General features: G+C 37.1%; 1 protein-coding gene across 1 annotated transcript in view; it reads right to left on the bottom strand.

The window, feature by feature from the left end:
* The window catches only part of CDH8 (cadherin 8), a 165589-nt gene that overhangs the window by 55534 nt on the left and 89698 nt on the right, over positions 1–20357 (bottom strand). The window contains exons 5-8 of the mRNA XM_058033963.1: positions 18330–18497; positions 13317–13504; positions 10385–10638; positions 2030–2166 (exon numbers count right to left, since the gene is read on the bottom strand). Of these exons, the coding sequence (XP_057889946.1) occupies positions 2030–2166; positions 10385–10638; positions 13317–13504; positions 18330–18497 (747 nt within the window). The remainder of the gene's footprint in view (positions 1–2029; positions 2167–10384; positions 10639–13316; positions 13505–18329; positions 18498–20357) is intronic.

Below are 20357 nucleotides of genomic sequence, written 5' to 3'. Positions count from 1 at the left end.
AAGTGCACTTCTGGCAGCTTTGCCCTTGCACTGACATGTAAAGGAGATATAAAAATGAACTGGAGGAGTGTCTTGCAAAGTTATTCCTTTTATCTTGTTCCTTTTTAAATTTTTGGAGGAAACAAATTGTAAAATGAATTCACTTTACATCTTATTATTCCCATGTCTGAGAGTGTTGGATCACAAACTAATAATTCTGCTTTCCATGCTGTTGGTAAATCTCATGATCTGAGAAAATTAGTATGAACATTTTATATATTTTTACTTTAAAAATATTAAAATTATTAACTGGTTAGACATTAAGTAGAAAAAGTATGCCAGATTAAGCCACACCTTCCTTTCTCTTCTCATGTGCTTCCCTGTGGCTTGGCTTCCCTACAAGCAGAAAGCATTTCTGCTAATTTATTCTAAGTATTGTTTGAATACTTTGATTAAATTAAATACTTTGATTAAACAAAGTATTGTTTGATGGCACAAGTGACAGGGCACTGTTGGCACTGCTGGCAATGAAACCCTCAAATTCCTGAGGTGGGTCAGAGCAACACAGGGTACAAGGATTGGAAGTTGGCAGCTCAGTTCACACCCACACCCACCTTTCCCATGTGTCAAGGATTCCTAATAGGTTTGGTTTTGAAATCCCAATGATGTGATATTGGGACACAGGACAGATGATGGACTTTGGACCTGGTTGGCATAAGAGATTTGATAGCAGGATGCCTTGGCAAGAGCAAAGAGAACTTTGAGGATTAAAAGAAGATTCAATCAGACTGGTTTACCAGAAAAAGAAAATTTCATTAAATTCTGCAAGCAAGAGATGTTGCAATATGCATAAGTTTGTGTATGTGATTTTAACCTAATCATTGTAGTAAACATTACTAGTCTCCCTAAAACAGTATATAAGCATTGGTAGTCCACAATAAATTTGGGTTCTGATCACCAAATCAGTCTTCCCCATCTCTTTTCATTGCTGACAAGTACCACAGGAAAGGTATTAGACAACAAAAATGGGCCAAATAAGCATATTTTATCCCCCAATGTATTATGTTCATGGCTATAGTACCATGAAACTGAGCTTCAAATGCTCTGTACCGTTATGCTGTATCCTTCAAAGCAGAGATTTGGGGAAGAGCAAACCTGGCATCAGGCAGTTCTCTCTGTGCAGGAGTGAGCAGCCCTGGTCACCAGGCTCTGCAGACAGATATTCCTACAGAGCTGGCTCCAGTGTGTGCTCACTGGGCTCTGCTGCACCCTGAGTACAGAACAGAGAGGGTTCCAGGGTCTGTGTTCCAGTTCAGGACACAGCACAGGGTGCCAGCCCCAGCTTCACTTTGCCTCAATACTCTTGTGTCACATGCATTGTCTAAAATACAGTGCTAATATGAGCAATAAATCACACTGTCGTGTGTGATCCTGTCAGCAGCTCCAAATTAATTAAGAATTCTCCTTGATTAAAATCCCTGACCCGTTTCGCCAGGCAGGGCAGCTCTCCTGACTCAGGTGTGCAGAGCAGCCACCAGGGCTCTGTGGACCTGAACAATGCTGGTTCTTGTTGAGAGCTGGGTGTGAGTAAACTCATCCATATGTATCCAACAGCACTCCTTTCATGCAACATTACCCCTGTGCTTAATCATTTATGGCTCTGAAACATAATAGCACTCAGAATTAAGAACGTCTGGGATGAGCCTTCAATTTACTTCTACACTAGCAAAGCTTTAATTTTTTTCTGTCTTAATAGAGTTAATTATAAGACTTAGGTCTGGGCTTTTTAAACCATTTTTTAACATTTACCCTGCATACCTTGTACATATGAACTCATCTATCACTTCAGAATATCTATTGCCATTTCCACTGAAAAAAAAATGCTGTTGTGAAAACTAAAAGAAATGGAGCTTACACAAAAATTAAGCTTTCTTTCAAAATTCTCTAACTCGAATACCCAATACATTTTCTTTTACTGAATTATGTAAAGTTTGCACTGTTAAAATCAATTATAAACCCAACAGAACAGTCAGAGTACACAAACACTTACTGGTTTCAGTGGCTACAATAGTGATGTTGTGCCATGTGCTGGTTTCTCTGTCCAGGGGTGTTGCCAGGGTTATTTTCCCATCCTCTGCATTGATGTTGAACTGTCTCTCAAGGTCAGTGTGGCGATCAATGGAAAACCTGCAAAACAGACATCCCTGTAATCTACTTAATGAAGTTGCTGTAATCCATACAGTCACACAGACAATTTAGGGAGCCCTCTGAGAGCTGCAGTTTTATAGCCAAATGGATTGAGAAGCTCAATAGCATAATAATTTAGAAGACAAAAATGACAAACTGATGCTAAAAAAACTTAATAATTATTGCCCAAGGAGTAATTAGCTGTATACCCAGTGTGAAGGTCGTAAAGTGCCCTCAGGTTCACTGGGTAGCATCTCTGAAAAACGGTGCTGATCAAGAGTTAATTACACAATCCATCACATTTATTGGACAGCTTCTATGGTATTTCACAGTAACTGATGATAATTTCTACAGTAATGTATTAAGCCACAAAAGTGGTGGGCTTTGTAGTTATTTTAAAAAAGGGCTGAATAATATTATTTTACCAATAAATCTCAGATTAACGAAGCATGAACGATTCACCAAGCACATTATTTGCTTATGGTTCAAGCAGCTGCATGGGCAGAGCACAGTGAATCACCATTTTTCCCTGTAAAACACTGCAAATGCTGGAGGCTTGATTCTTCTCTGGGCTGACATCACTGATGTTTAACCAAACAAGCTCCATCTGACAGGCAGTCAGAGTTTGCAAATGTGAATGTCCAGGTGAATTCTGCAGCCCAAGCAGGGAGCCAGAGCTGCAGTGGATTGCTCCAACGGTGCATTAAGCAGGATGATGATTTAAAGCTCAGGTCCAGATCTCCAGAAAGCTTTTATGTTTGTCCATTTGCACAGAGTTATTTTATTAATGAATTCCTCGTGAAAAGAAGCTAAATGACAAAATTGAGCCTTCAGTTTCCTGACAGGGAAGGTAGGGAAAGAGGGAGTTGAGTGATAAACTATTGATATGGTTTAACAGCAATTGACTTCAAGGGGTTTTACTGAATCCTGATTGTGGATTTATACAAAAGCCTTTTAAGCCTTTGTGGCTGTGTATTACAGAAGCTACCAGCATGCGCTGGCAGTTTTTACATCTGTTCTGCATTACAGACAGTACATTACATTACTCACAATAGTTAGGAGAGTTAGGATAAGGTATCACACTCAATTACTTTATGGAGTGGCCAGAAAAGTGACTCCAGACTGTCACTTTCTCATCACTTTTCTACCTTTTGCAAGCACATTGTTAAAATTCCCCAATAAAAGTAAAAGAATGTATTTTACTGCAGTGAGAATGGCATAGTTATCTGCAAATCAGCTATTCCATTCTGGTTCGTGCTTTAGCAGAAGCAATTTCCAAAAAATATTCTGATTTGGAGTCCCTTTATACACTACAATAAATATATTCCAATGAACTCAAACTCATTCCAGCCTAACACAATCGATTTTAATAGATACAGCATTAGCATCTGATTTCAAAGCTCAGGATTATTGTGTTCATCCTTTTTTTATTTATTTCAGTATCTGATATTTTCATATTTAGAATGAAAGTTGCATTGCAATTAGATTATTTGTGCAATGCATTCTGGAAGATACAGTTCACTTTCAAAAAGAGCTCGAAATGATGAAAACTTATCAAAATCTCAGTTTAAGTGTTTAAATACTACATTGTTAGAGTTCAAGGCTAACCTGATCACACTGGTAAAGGTACTTCACAAGTAATGGATTTAAGAAGGAAAACCCCAGTTTAACTACAAAATGGGATTTGTTAGATATTTTTTTTAAACTCTCAGAAGAACTAGTTCTACTCATTGAAAAATTACTAGTTAGGTAAGAAGAGTACCAGAAAAATATGAAGTCAAAAATATGAACTCAAATTCCAAATATCTTTGCCTCAAGCTGGACACATGCATGTGTATTTGGACATTGAAGTAAACTGATTTTATTGTGAGCTCCACATACTTAGTTCTCAATGGTTCAATGGGAACTGCACTAAACTCAGCATTTCTGAAAAGCAGCTCACTTGTGTGGAAGAATAACGCTGCAGGTATTTAACTTCAGGCAATCATTTTTGAAAATGGATCTTAACTGTATTTTGATGTCTACCTAGTTCCAATTAAATCATTAGAAGTAAAATTCTAGTACTAGTGAAGTTAGTAAAAAATACCTTACAGCCTTTCACAGGTTTAAGATTTCACTCAAGAAAATACAAGAAAAGAGAGCAATCAGCTCTTTGTAAGAAGTCATCACTTAAAACTGTCTTTTCATTTTTGAGTTTTATGTAATGATGCTGAAAGGACTCTACTGATACCAAACATATAAGAATTTTTCCCAGTCCACAAACAAAATAAAATGTGAAATGCTCATATGGTATTCAGTGTTTAGCTGACCTGGGCTTGACATAAATTCCACTGAGGAAAGAGAGTTTTTCTCTAAGGATCAATCCTTCCTTAAACTTCCACTCACGGCCTTCCTGCCATGCAGGTTTTGAAGTTATAAAAGAGGGAGTGAAACAGTTTTGAGTTTATAAAATCACATTTCATCTCATCCCAGCAGTATTTACTCACAACACAAGCCCAGCAATTCAAGAGGAAACATTTTTAACATAAGTTGAGTGTCTTTGCAAGACAACAACCTCTCCTGATTTTAATGTGATAAATATTTGTTACAAAACCAAAAAATAAAATCTGCAGGGTCATAAACCTGGGAAAACTAACAATACATTTGCAGTTTTCTTTTCATTATAATGATGTTGTAAGTCTTTTTAATGGGAATGCATTGTCAGATCCATAAAACATACATAAAACATATATTTCTCTAAAAATGAGAAAATAATATCTTGGGAAATAATATCTTTTGAAGTTGCTATAAAGCCAGCAGAGGTTATTGGGAAGTTTGGGTTAGTTTATGAGTCTGCTATGGCAGTTATAGGAACAACCCCACAGTGGTTTGACAGAAGCCTGGAAAGGATTCTCAGTCCTGCTCTTGCACTGTTGCTGTTATGACTTTATTTGATCTACTCATTATTTGCACTAATGTAAATAGGAGCAGAAACTCTTTTTTTGTTGCTCCTTCTGAGATTTGAACCCCAGCACTGACACCCCAGGAGTGGTAAATCTCCATTTCTATGAATGCCAGGCAGATTGGACAGGGTACTTAGTGACAGATAAACAACTGCACCATTGGGGAGCCACAAAATATTGAGTTTGGTTTTTTTAAGGCCTGCTGTGAATTAAGAAAATGATCAACTGCTGCCAAAGATGAAATCTCTGCTGAAAGGAATGGGGAAAACCAGCTCCAGTGAATCTTATCTCTGCACAGAGAAAGCACTGAAGGGCAGTGATTTATAGGAGGGCACTGGCTGCATAGGAAGGAACATTATTGCTCATGCTTTTTGCTGTGTGCCTGGATCATGCTTTAGCCAAGATAACTCACTGCACATGAACAGAGCATCCTTATAAAGTAACTCCAGGGGCATGGAGTGGGCACTGCTGGAGCCACAGCTGGGTGCCAGCCCTGGAGCCCACCCACAGCTGGGTGCCAGCACTGGAGCCCACCCACAGCTGGGTGCCAGCACTGGAGCCACAGCTGGGTGCCAGCACTGGAGCCCACAGCTGTGTCCCAGCAGGGGATGACATTCCCATGCTGTGGTTTCTCAGGATGTGCCACCCTGCCCACACCAGAGCCTCACAGCTCAGCTGGACTCACTGGGCCCATTCCCCAAAGGAGAAGAAGGCATCCAGATGTGGCCCTGACACAAAATCCTGGAATTACTGGGCTGGAACACAACAAGCTACAATTATTTGCAATTATTACCCAACTCTGTAAAGGCTTTTCACCATCAGCCTTAAAAATAGGAGGCCCTTGAGCAGCATGCACTGCACAATGGCAACTAAGGATCAAAAAGAGCTTGTGTTGCTTATTTTAAAACTGATGGATTAGAAAAAATATCACAGATTCACAAAATATCCTAACTCCAAGGATCATCAGATTCCAACTCAAGGATCTGCACAGGACTGTCATGGACATATTTTGTGAAAAATCCTTTTGCTCAGGATTTTTTCTCCTGAGAAGCTGAGAAGCCTGAGAGGAAAAGAAAAACATTCATTATCTGCTGCTGTGAAATGCAACAGGTGCATCTGTGATTGGTCCCTGTTGGTTGTTTCTAATTAATGGCCAATCACAGTCAGCTGGCTCAGACTCTCTGAGAGTCAGGAGCTTTTGTCATTCATTCCTTTCCTTTCCTTGCTAGCCTTCTGATGAAATCCGTTCTTCTATTATTTTAGTTTTAATATATCAATTTCTTTTAATATAATATATATCATAAAATAATAAATCAGTCTTCTGAAACATGGAGTCAAGATTCTCATCTCTTCCCTTGTGCTAGGACCCCTGTGAATACCACCACACAGGACAGCCCCAAAAATCCATTTATTTACCTGCTTGTAAATCTATGAGAGGCTTTGTGCCTTTAGATCAAGTGGGAGAAAGTTCAGACAATGCTTTATCATTTCTAAGCAAGCATTAAAAGCAAACTACTGGTGAATTGGTTAGAAATGAGGATGAACAATTAAAAAAAAAAAAAAAAGAAATTAATAGAATAGTCTGGGTTGGAAAGGATCCTCTCATTCCAACCTCTGCCTTGGGCAGGGACACCTTCCCCTAAGACCACAAGCTTCTTTCCAGGCTGTATTTGATAATAACTTTTCTAAATTCTTTAACATTTTATCCTTTGCCTCAATTATCAGACTCTTGCCACGTTCAGAGATATCCAAGTTTGATTTCATTTGTGGCACTGCAATGCTCTGAATGTGTGGAGCCTTTGTGTATCAGACTAATGCAAAGCAGACGTGGTATTGGGAGCACAGAAGGTGATTCATATTTTGTTTGTGCTGCCTGGGTTTTTATAACAAATGTACACAGTAGCTCTGTCTAAGCTAAATATTGATAGAACAGATATCTATTGAAAAAAATGTAATTTCCTTGAAATATAAGTCGTTATTACTTGCTAAAATTCTGTTTTGAAGGGAAAAAAGGGGATTTTAAAAAGGCCAGGCAACACTAACATAAAAACAGTCCATCAGTTTTAGAACAGCTTGCTGTAATTTTTCAAATTTTTAACTAAAGTTTGATATTTTTGGTATCATAGAAAATATGCATAAAATCTGCATCATATATACGTGATAAAATAACAGAATTAACACGTGAAATGTACATTCCAATCAATAAAACCAGTGCTTGAGTATGTTTCTGCTAGAACTTGCCAGCTTCTTATTTTGATCCAAACTGGAAAGAAAGCAATTGTATTTCTGCTCCTACTTGTTCCACTAGTATTTTCCCTCTTTTAATAGTAGAATTATTTTTTTCTGTCTTTAAATTTTTATGCAAAAAACGCAAAAAATAAGAGAAGAATTTGAGCTTTCTAAAGCTCTCCCAGTTAAATCCTAATTAATCAGGTAAGCAAGCAAGAATAAAAAAGTTGCACAGAAAAGTTGCAAAAAACTTGCATAGAAAATTGGGCTCTGTATATTCCTTAATTAGTATTAAGCCAATATTTTAGAAAAGATTAAATCTTATAAAGTACTGTATCTATTATTTAAAGAAAATATACAAATTATACCAATAAATTACCTTTGTTTTTAATGTAATTAATTTTGGCCAGTTCTGTTTCATGTATGTTGTGTTTTTATATGACCTGATGAGCAATAACATTCGAATTAAGTTTCCAAACACAAAGTATTTTTGTTTTTAAAAGTTTGAAGGTCTCTTGATTTATAAAATGATGAAAAGGGGAAAACTAGACAAATCTTTTACTCAGATCCATTTTTTTGGGCTTGGACAGAACAAAAAGGATAAGTTTTAGAACAGTAGTAGGTTTGTAAAAAGTCCAAATTCTTAAGAGTTTGAGGCAGGTGAGAAAAAAAATTCCCGAGCAGCAGAAGAGGAGTGGAAAAGCAGCCAAGGTAAGAGTGAAGCAGGGGTGGAGGCAGAGGAAGAGGAGCCAGGAGCAAGGCAAGAGCAAACAGAGCAGGGAAGAAGCTGAGGTTCCATTGAAAGAGAGATTGCTGTGGAGCTGGAACACAGGGAGGAGATTTGCTGTCACCATGGCTGGCCTCACACTCCTCTCAGAGGATCTTTTTTGTCTTTTTCACAGACACCAGTGGGCAGCAGCAAGAAAATCAGTGATGGAACCACTGCTTCAATTGTGACAGATCAAACCCTGCCATTCTATGGCATTTTTGTTTAGGAATCTGTGGTAGCTGATGCTGTGGTTATCTGCTTTTGAAAGTCTGATTTAAGAATGAGAATTACAGAATCAGAGGATATCCTGAGTGGGAAGGGACCACAAGGATTGAGTGCTGGAATCTGAAATTCAGGGAATTCTCAGAACTTTGGGCCTGTAAGGCAAAGCTTGGAATTAAACACAGGATTTGATCTGAGACCTTGGAAAAGGCTTCCAAACTTAAGGGGACAAAGCAAGAATGTGGATTTATAGTTTAAAGCAGAGACACATTAAGCTTTAAATTAAATTTAGAGTTTTAGAGTTTAAGATACAGAAAAAATAAAAGTAGTTACAAAGGTAAAGGAGGAGTTTAGAATGCAGCACTGTAGGTTTGTGTGTTATAACATGATTGGCTAAGAAAGCTCACACTGTACCATGAGCCCATAGGATGAAATATTTCAGGATTGAGTCAAAAGCATAAATATCCTTGTTGGCAGTGTTTTATTGGTCAATAACTCCTTAAAAGGTCCTGTCACTAAAGGTCTTGTGACCTTCTGAACCATGTGGTAAAGATGGTGAGCCTAACTCACCCTTCCTGCCTGTGTAGAAGGTAAGAAAAATAATCTACATCTAAAAACCTCAGAGGTCCCATCTCTAACTCATTCAAAACTCCTTCAAAAATCCCCATAATTGAGTCTGACTCCTGTCCCTGCAGACCCCCCCAGCAATGCCCCCTGTCCATCCCTGGTGTCCAAACCCTCCTGGAGCTCTGGCAGCCTCGGGGCCATGCCCATTCCCTGGGCAGTGCCAGCACCTCTGGGGGAAGCAGAACCTTGCCCTGATCTCAGCCTGCCCTGCCCAGCTCCAGCCATTCCTGGGGATCAGAACCTTTCCCTGATCTCAGCCTGGCCCTGCTAAACTCCAGCCATTCCCTGGGGATCAGAACCTTTCCCTGATCTCAGCCTGGCCCTGCTAAACTCCAGCCATTCCTGGGGGATCAGAACCCTTCCCTGATCTCCAGCTCTTCCCTGGGTGCCGTCCCTGGCCCAGAGCAGAGATCAGAGCTGCCTCTCAAGAGGAAGTTGTGTAAAACTCAGACATACTCTCCAACATCTTCACACACAAGTCCTAAAGCATCCAAGCACGTTGGCAAATCTGAATTTCTAATTCTGAAGATGCTATACTATGATATGCATCATGTAGGGTCTCTACATAAAGGTTGAAAGTCCAGCTCTGCAACAAACCTGATGGAAGTGACAGTGATTAGAAAATGATAGTGATAGAAAATGATGGATTATAACAGCTAACATCATCCTCCTGATGCTGCCTGCCCCGAATTCCCTGAGGCAGCAATGCACAGTGATGATTACTATTAAATAGACTCTCTCCACATATACTTTTGCTATGAATTTCACATTTTGGTGTTGGTTTTCCTAATGCCTTTAGCAGGCAGTACTACACAGAGCAGAATGTGTTTTGGAACACTCAGCACACCATGCAATCACTACCAAGGGGGAGGGGAACATGTGCACTCATCAAAACAGATAAAACCCACTGATCTGAGCCAAGTGGAATAAAAGATTTTGTTCAAATTAGATCAAAAAGGGAAAATGCTATAGACTGAAGATGCAGAAGTCATATGGGCATAATCATCTCTGACTTTGTATCTTTAAACCAGGAATGGGTTTAGACAAAGGAATACAAAATATGTTTTGACAACCTTACAACTGCATGGCACAAACTCAGTATTGTTAGTGCAGACACTACTGGATTATTTAAATTCACTGCAGAGATACACTCTGATGATTCAACCCCATCCAACCTCATTTCTCATAAGAACCACTCACATTTCTCATTTTCACTGCATTCCTCTGTTTCATAAGACTACTCCTATGGCAAGGAGCATTTCGGGGACTTTGAAAATGATCTGAACTGATAAATCTGACATCATAAACCAAACCCTACCCTGGCATTTTCACAGAAAGAGAGCAGCATGAAAACAGCCACACAGCGATTGGGGAATACACTTGGGATCAGCCAGCAGCGCTCCCAAAAAACCCCTTAAAGCAGCCCTACCTTATAGGGCTGGAAGACACGTCGGGATCATGGGCCGTCACCTGCCCCAGCACAGAGTTGAGAGCAGCATTTTCATGTACTTCCAGCAGGTAGGTGGGCGAGGAGAAGACCGGGGGCTCGTCAGCGTCCTCCACCACGATCTTGACGGTGGCCGTGTCCTTGAAGGGGCCCCCGCTGAGGAAGCGAGGGTCAATGTGGATGTTGGCTGCCTCCACCTTCAGCGTGTAGGACTTCTTGCTCTCAAAGTCCAGTGGCTGTTGAGAAGGACAAGGATAAATGTCATTTATCAGAGAACAAGTGGTGCCAATGCTGATGGATGGGAGTTATGTGCATTTTTAAGCACACGGAATCATTTCAAAGCAAGCACTTCCTTCTCCCAGAAAACCCAACCTCCGGGTTTTCTATAGAATCTGTTTATTTACCAGCCTCAGAGAACACAGCACTGTTTCCCTGTTTCTCACAAGAAATTTACTGAAATATTCCCTCTCATGAATTATACCATTACAATTACATATCAGACAAATACTACAAATTTGTTTGGGATGACACAAGTTGCATACCAATAATGCATTTCATCAATGCTTTACTGGCTGGAGATAAGAAAACAAATTCAACTGGCTCCACAAAGAATAAATATTTTATTACTTCCAGAACAATGTGAGAAATGCAAAGAACTAGAAATTATTATTTGTTGGATAGGAGAAACAAAATGTAGAGCTAATCATATGAGAAGGTACTTCAATATTCTTGCACTACAAGTACTTCTGTATTTCAGTTTACAGGAGTAAATGAGCTAGACATCTCTTAGGAATTTCTTAAAACTGTAGCAATTTCTACTTCTGTATCATTTCTCTTTTTTTTTCCCCACAGACAGAATCACAAAACAAATTACTTTATTCTATCAATATACCTGCCATGTTACCACTGTTTTTACTATTTTACAGTCCTATATTAACTCATAAAAGATGAAAACTCAGTGGATTTAAGGGACTGAAACACCAAATAAACCCCAAATCTGTGACACTTTTGAGTGTTAGACTTTTTCATTATGGGAGATTCAAGTTTGTGTCTTGAAGCACATCAGTATATTCACTTCATAATTCTCTTGTGTCTCACAACCATTCAAATTTCAAAGATGCAAATTGCCAAGCATTGGGAAGATATTAAGATTTGCATTATAATGTCTGAGGCATAAAAAAAAGAGGACATAGACACTCTGAATCTGTAATGCAAATACCAGCAAGAGCACAAACAGGAATCTTCAGGAAGTCTGTCAAAGCCTTCAATATGTATATCTTCAAATTCTGTGGATTTTTTTCAGGTATGAATCAAGCTCTAAAGGGATTTGCTCTTGCTCACAAATTCTAGTAAACACAAGAAAATCTTGCTTCTTTTGCAGCTCTTAAATTAGTACGCTTTTGAAATTATGAATGGGGATTTATAAATCAGCATATTCACAATTTGCCAATCATGGCTCCTGTAGCACTCCTTCAATTGCTTTTCATATGCTTTACAGAAATGACAGCACCCCAATACATTTAGTCATGCCTAATCAGAATATCATATTGAAAATTTACTCAGCATTGTCTAAAGCCCATGATTTTATGCTGAAGAAAATCTGTTGGTGAGCAGTACCCTCCATACATCATCTACTGGAGTAGAACCAAAATTATTATTGCTGTCAAAATGAAAATATGAAACAACATTATGGTTGAGATTCAGTTATGAAATAAAGCCAAGGGAACTGGGGCAAAAGGCTAATTGCCTCAGCTTACAGGAGAGGCCACAGCACACAATAAATAACAGCAAGGAAGAGTTGGGATGTATATCATAATTTTCTCTTTAGCAAAGCAAATATAAATTTAGATAAATATACAACAGTTTATTATAAAGCTACAGTGCTGACCTACTCACTGAGAAAGAGTGAACACAAAGTTTTGACAGGCAATCTGCCTGACCTCTTTAATGACAGGTACAAGTGGAATATTAATTACCTGTGCCTACTGGATTCACCTTTTCTCACTGGAATATCGTGGTTTGGGTTTTGTTTACTTTTGGTTTTTATAAACAAAGATTCATTTACAGTGATCTGTGCTATGCAGTTAAAACCCTCTGCCACTCCTATAAATTATATTAATATCCTTTCTTAGAACACAGCACGAGGAACAGCTTTTTCTCCTTCCCCAGAAAATAGTGACAATTAAAGCTGCAATTAATGTTTCCCTGGGTTTATTTTGGTTTTCTTCTATGCTGCCTCTCCCCATATTTCTGTAGATAATTGGGTGATGTTTTTGTTGTGTACATGCAAATACCTCACCTTCACACTTCAAGACTGTACAAGCGTAGAAAAGGTAACATGGTTTTCTTTAAGGCCCAAATTTGTCACTTCTCATGTGAAACTACCAATCTCCTTAATAAAAGTCAGTGAAATCCCTGTTCATTACGTGAAGACAGCTCAACATGAGAAAAAGGTAGAAGACTAAGCTCTGAAATATCAGGTAATTTAATTAATGCACCGTGATTTATTTTTCTCTGAACAGCTACACAGGAAATCAAATAATTGAGAGAAGTTATTTTATGGATACTCAGCAAAGATTTATAGAAATTTAAACCACCACCAAAGTGGAATTTAATCTACTCTTTTCTTTTGGAACCAAGGAAACAAAAGCTTGGTGGTGTCATGATGTGACCACACTGGAGCCCAGATAAGATTAATATTTCCAGCACCCATGGATGTCTCCCCAGTGAATTTTCTCAATGAAAATTCAGAGAACCATGGCCAGGACACCCCATTTCATCACTCCACTGGCTTGACACCTCATCCATGGATGAAAGAACCCCTGGAAATGCAGCATCTTCTCACAGAGCTGAGTCTGGCTGAGTAGTTGCATGTCTAATAAATATTTAAATTTTTAACAGAGATATGATTTACCTTCCTCACTCTGATAATGCCATCCTGAGTTTGGGCATCCGTAGTGATCTCAAACACATCCACTCCATCTCCTTCAATAATATCATACGATGATTTGGCATTTTCTCCAATATCCAGGTCATTTGCTCTCACCCTTCCTATTGGTTCACCAAGAGCAACATCTTCCATGACTGAGAAGTGATAGAGACCTTACAAAAAAGAGGAAAAGACTGAATATGACAGCTGCTCCAGTGTCCCCTGGATGCATTAAATATTTACACGTCCCCAACACCAACTCTTGAGATCTGCACCCAAGCCCCATTTACACAAATTATTGACTGAAAGCAGCACAGTGTGGTCCTCACACAAGAATATTCACTTTACTGTGGCTGAGTGTCCTGTCCATTCCAGCAGTCTCCTCCTTCTGCCTTGCAGGGATGTTTTGTGTTGGCAAACACAAATATTGAGCTCCTTTCAACACTGCAGAACTTATCTTTTTATACAGATATTTTATTGTCAAGGAGTCACAATTCAACCAAGAAACTTTGGCTTTTAATCCACAAAAAAATTGGTCGAATTCTTTAAAAATCTATTGTGTAAATACTTACATAACTTCAAATATTTTCTATATAACTTGAAATATTTATTACTGTTTAAAATGTACTTTCATTTTGCTTGTTTAAACCCTTCCTCCTCACTTTTGTGGTACGAAACGAATCAGGAAACATTCAAGGAAACTCCTAATTTTTTTTTACTGGAAACAATAACTTTTCATAGTAATCATTACTGTGTTTACTACTTTTTGCAGAGTCACACTAAAATCCATTAGAAATTACAATTCAAATTGTCAATATTTTATTTTTTGTTACACCTGCTTCAAAACTTTTAAGCTAAAAAGGATCAAAAAAATCTATTTAGATATATTATTTTAGGTAGAATTTTTCAAGGACAAACCCAAAATACCTATTTTCTTTTGTATCTCCCTGCTCCTAACATTACTCTAAAAACAAGACACACATTTTATACCCAAAATTCCTTCTAGAGTCCTCATATTTCTACCTCTTTATAATTGACTCTTATTGAAGTTAAGATTAATATAGGAGCTAATCAAACAAAATGCTGCTCAGGAGTTAAAATAAGCAAAGAATTCAAGGATAATAGAAGAGACCATTAAAATAATTTTGACACAGGATTCTGGCCTTGTTCTTCCCTGTCTTCCCTGTTGTTCTAAGACAATCTGTTAAGAGCAGGTAATAATTTTCCAAAAACAATGTTCTGGAGTTCTGGCTTTACCTGTTGTAAATTATTTCAGGAGCAACAGTTAAAAATAGGAAGGAAACTGAGGAATTCACAAATACATGTATTAGCTGCACAATGAAATCCCAAAGTGACTTGTTTTTAATGTTGCTAGGCTAAATTATTAGAGATAATTTGGAGATCATCAAGATTCCTCAGAATATCCATAATGGCTCAAAAACAATGAGCAGCCAAAGCAATGAAGTGCCTTGGGAGATTAAATTATGCATTCATCATTTACTCTGCTGTCCACACTTTGTGGTTTGAATCTCCAGGCACAGCTGATTGCATGATTAAGTTGAAATTTTGCTCGCAGATTTATTAAAACAGTTTACAAAATATTAAGAAAAATTTAAAAGTTATGATGCAGCTTACTCTTTTACACAAATTCCTCCCCAGAATTATGAATTGTACGGTAGTGCTGAGCTGACCAGAATATCCACACTGGGCATCTTTGAAAGCCCTGGGTTTCCACAGCAGTGCACAGTTCCTCTCATTACAATTCTGTGGTAAACTGCCAGGTTAAAAACTTCAGTGACTTATAAAACGCCTCTAAAATTATTTCAGAGAGATCACAGAAGTAGTGAAAGTTCATCTTTTTCATTTCTAAAACCCAGGAGGCTAACTCTCTGAAATCAAACCATAAATATACATTTCTGTCCTGCCTGGAAACAATAACCTGATAGAACACCCTGTTTCCCGAGCTCATTACCATTTATTGTGCAAGCAGCATGTATTACATCTTATGAATTTCTATTTCATTCTGGCTGGGCTTATTGTAAGTTTGATCCTTTTTTATTTTCCTTTCCAGGCAAATGCAAACTGTGCTTCAACAGTGTAAAAAAAAATAACAAAGTCAGATTTGCTCAGCTTTTGTCCAAGGGCAGAGTCGTGGCTAATCTGTGGTGCTGGGCACCTTTTAAAAGGCAGAATTTGTAATAACACCCAGATCCAATGTTACTATGGCTCATCATTAAAGCAATAAATACATAATACCCAGCAATAATTACACAATACATAATAATATTATATGTTATTTATATAATAAATATATATGGATATATATTTATTATATGTTTATTATACGTTTCAATATTTAGATTTATAGTCCTAAAATACTTATGTTCTTTAAAATAAAAAGAACAATAAATATAAAAACCTTGCTCTAATCAAATTCTGTCGCTATAAAATTATTATTAATTATATATTACTTAAAAATATGTACATACGCATATATATAGACATATATAGTACATATATATACACATGTATAAAATACATATATATAAACACATATATAGTACACATATAAACATATATACATATATATAATACATATATAAAAATAAAATAACCCAGTATATATATAAAATATATATAAAACAACCAGTAAAATATAAATAAAATAACCATATAAAATAATATTTATGTATATATAGACATATATAATACATATATATACATATATACATATGTATAAAATACATACATATACATATATATAGAATACATATATATACACATATATATAATACATATATATAAACACATATATATTATACATATAAACATATAGACATATATATAATACATATATAAAAATAAAAAAACCCAGTATATATATAAAATATATATAAAACAACCAGTAAAATATAAATAAAATAACCATATAAAATAATATATATGTATATATAGACATATATAATACATATATATATACATATATACATATGTATAAAATACATACATATATGTAAAATACATATATATACACATATATATAATACATATATAAACACATATATATTACACATATAAACATATATACATATATATAATACATATATAAAAATAAAATAACCCCGTATATATATAAAATATATATAAAACAACCAGTAAAATATAAATAAAATAACCATATAAAATAATATATATGTATATATAGACATATATAATACATATATATATACATATATACATATGTATAAAATACATACATATACATATATATAAAATACATATATATACACATATATATAATACATATATATATACACATATACACGCACACGAACATATATATATATATATTTATATATATATATAAAATAAAATAACCCAGTGATAAAACAAGCAGGTTTTTTTTCCTTAAGAATTTGCATAATGATCAGTGGTTATTCCTAGGGGGAAGCTCAAACCCTGCAGGGGCTGTAACAGCTTCAGAGGCAGCACCTTCCTCGATGCTGCAGGAAAACTCATCCAGGAGCAAATGTATTCCAGGGATAGGGATGCAGTGTGCCCAAAAGCCCTGGGAAAGGGCAGTTTCACCCCCACATGCTGTGGCCCTGGGCTGCCCCAGTTTGGACCAGCTGTGCCGCTGATTTTGGGTCAGATTTTTGCCCTGTTGGCTTCCTGGGGCAGTGCTGTGCAATGGAAAGCCAGGTAAGCTGGCAAAGGCAGGTCTGTGCTCCCTGAGGGGAGCCACAGGACACTGCAGGTATAAAAGAGACATCCCTCTGCAGGCTGGTGATAGAGTTCAGCTGTGGGCATGGCATTGTTAGGGAAATTCTTGGAAAACACTGACACAGGGAAAGGCAGTGCAACAGGACACAAAGTCAAAAATTTATGCATTTCCTGCTTTATGAGAGAAAACCTTTTATTGTGCAGAGTGCTTATCTGTTAAAAACCACTAAGATGAGGTAATAAAATATATATTTTGAAAATAAGCTTTTGCCTCTGCTTATTTGTATTAGATTTCTCTCTCTCTCTCTATGTACATTTTCTACAGGGTACAGAAGCAGATTTATCAAATGCTGAGCAGTAGGATAAACTCATTTTACTCTGTGACCTCAGAATAGGGCAAAAGTGGATTTGAAGTCATCCACAGATGGAAAAAAATTACCTTTACACTGGTTCCTGAGCACTTTGTTAGAAAAACATGCTTCTAGGAAAACAAAAATGATGCAAAATCTGGATGCAGCCTCAAAAAACTTTTAACTTTAATTTTCCAGAACAAGCTGGATAAAATGCTAAGTTTCTAATAGTGTATTAGGTTGCACCAGCTCCAAATAAAATCAATCCAGTCATTATGCTTTTCTTCCTCTTTTTTTTTTTCTTTTTTGTCTTCATCTTGGAAACAGACTACAAAGCTTGCAGAGAATCTCAGCAGGATGCCAAATCATTTTAACCTAACTCAGCAAGATACCCATTGGAACCACAGTAGAAAATATGGATTTTGAATTAAAGATCAACAATTATCTAGATTCAGACTTATCTTCTTTGTTTTCTTCAGTATTGCCTAATTAGTCAAGGCTTTTATTCCTTTTATCTGTTATATGTGTCTTTTACTGGTGGTGTCACTTGTCTGCATGAGATGGAAGCAGCAAAGCACACAGAAGCAACTGCACTGAGAGGAAATAAATATGTTTTCAGCAGTGTCCAAATAAATATGTTTTCAGCAGTGTCCAGGCCCTTTTGGGTGGGTGTAAGAGGGGTAACAAGGAAGGCAGAGATCTGAACACTGTTGTGGACATTACTCTCTTTTTTCTAAGCTCTTAATCAGGTAGAGCATGATTAACCTTTCTCACAGCTGTGATGTAGTCACAGCTACATCTTTTAAATGACATTAAAAATCCAGGCAATATGAAGATTTAAAAATACTTGAATTTAAGAAAAAAAAAAAAAGAAAAACACCATAGCTTTTTAAATAGGAGCACGCATACATACAATGGCACTTACTCTGTGCAAACTTAGGAGGATTGTCATTCACATCACTGAGGGTAATGGTCACTGTTGTAGTTCCAGAGAGTCCACCCATATGTCCTCCCATGTCCTTTGCTTGGATGACCACAAAATATTCTTCTTTGGCTTCTCTGTCCATGTTGGGAAGAGCTGTTTTAATTATAGCTACAATAATGGGGGGGAGGAAACAATCAGGTACAGACACAAATTCAGTTTGCAGCTGTTTTTATGGATATATGCAAATATTGGTATACAAAAAATGTCAAAGGTCCAGTTAGGTTGCCTCTTAATACAAAAGATGAAAAAGAATTTGAGATTTTGAAAAAACTGTATTAGAGGTCACCTACCTTGATTTAATTAGAAATGCACTGGAGCTGTGGTTCAAAACCCAAGAATTAATCATAGCTGTGATACATATTTCTATTTCATTTTATTCCTGACAAACTTATTGGTTTCTGCCCTGTCTCCCACAGAAATCCATCTTTACCCCACAGAATTCCCAAACAGAAGGCATCAACATAGAAATCTGACTCTGTGAACACTCTGAACCACATTTGCTCAGATTGTTTAAAATAATTAAAACCCAAACCCATTATTTAATCTGCTCCTGTGTATATTGCAGAACACAGTTCTTTTCTTAAGTCTTAAACTGAGTGCCTAAAATTGACCAGGAGAAAGCCAAACTCCACTCACTGCTCAAGGGGGGTCACCTGTGGAACAATGATCTCACCAAGCTGCCATCACCTACTTTATGTGGTTAGATGCTTTTAAACCTACAGAAGTACAATGATCTGCTGTATACCAAAATAAAAAATGTGAGTGTGAAGGAAATATCAACGATGGAGAGTTTGGTTAATTCTGGAGCCAGATCCACTGTAAACTCCTAGAGATTTCATGGACATGTAGTAGAAGAAATAACAATTTTTTCTTTCCACCTATAATGTGCTAATATATTCACAACATGTATTGAAAGTGTAATACTAAATGTTTAAAGGTAAATTTAAATAGTGCTCATTGCAGTTTAGTCAAGTCCACCATGATCATATCATAACAGACTAAAGAAGCCCCACTAAACCTAGGGAATACAATTTAAAATGTGCCATTGAAAAATGGCTTTTTTGTTAAACAAATTTTTTTTTAAAATTCCATTTAAAAAATAATGTTTTCTTGCAGACACTGACAGTAACTCAACAAATCTTTGTTTTAGTTTTGTTTTCTTTTTTGGGATTGGAATAGCTGTGGAGGCTTCATCCACCTCTTACTCTTTTGTCTGGCACAGGTTCTACTAACCAAGCTTTCTAGAAATGACACTGACTGAAATGCTGAGATTACCTGTTCATATAGAATAAAGAAACAGTCTTTTTGCATTAATAGAGATGCCTTTTTGTAAATTCTAACATTTACAAATTATAAAGAACATGCTAACATTTATGAAATATCCATTTATCTTTAACAATGTAATACTAAGAACCTGATCAGACCTTCTTTTCATGGCTGGGGACCACACTAAGAGCAAGGGGGTGTAAGGCATTTATAAAAAAGCAATTCACTTCCTCCATAAACCACCAAATATAACATGAGAGCAGGCTTGGAACCTACACTCTTGTAATTTTTTTTCCATGCAATATTTTTGGTTGTTGCCTCACATATTTTAGATTTCTGCAGGAAAATGGAACCTCTGCAGCAGCCAAGGCAGAGAAATCTCTTATTCCCAAGGAATTTAGAGCCACAGGGGGCTGGGGGTGGAAGGGACCTCTGGAGATCAGCAGGTCCAGCCCCCCTGCCAAGGAAGGGTCACCTGCAGCAGGTGACACAGCATCATGAGCAGAGGCACAGGGAAACTCTCAATTAGTGAGTTTTTGTTCCAGCACAGGCAATAAAAAGCCCACAGTGAGAAGGGTTTGGAGCCTCAAGGCCAATGGCCCAGCAGGTGAAAGTGCCTCAGGAGGGAGCCCACATTATTCTGCCACACACTGAAGAAAATGCTTGTGTTAAAATTTCTGAGTGAAAGCAGGGGAGCAACAA

Source organism: Melospiza georgiana, chromosome 14 (genome assembly GCF_028018845.1).
Source record: "Melospiza georgiana isolate bMelGeo1 chromosome 14, bMelGeo1.pri, whole genome shotgun sequence".
Taxonomy (NCBI): domain Eukaryota; kingdom Metazoa; phylum Chordata; class Aves; order Passeriformes; family Passerellidae; genus Melospiza; species Melospiza georgiana.
The sequence above is the reverse complement of the archived record's forward strand: the minus strand, read 5'-3'. Positions and strand labels throughout refer to the sequence as shown.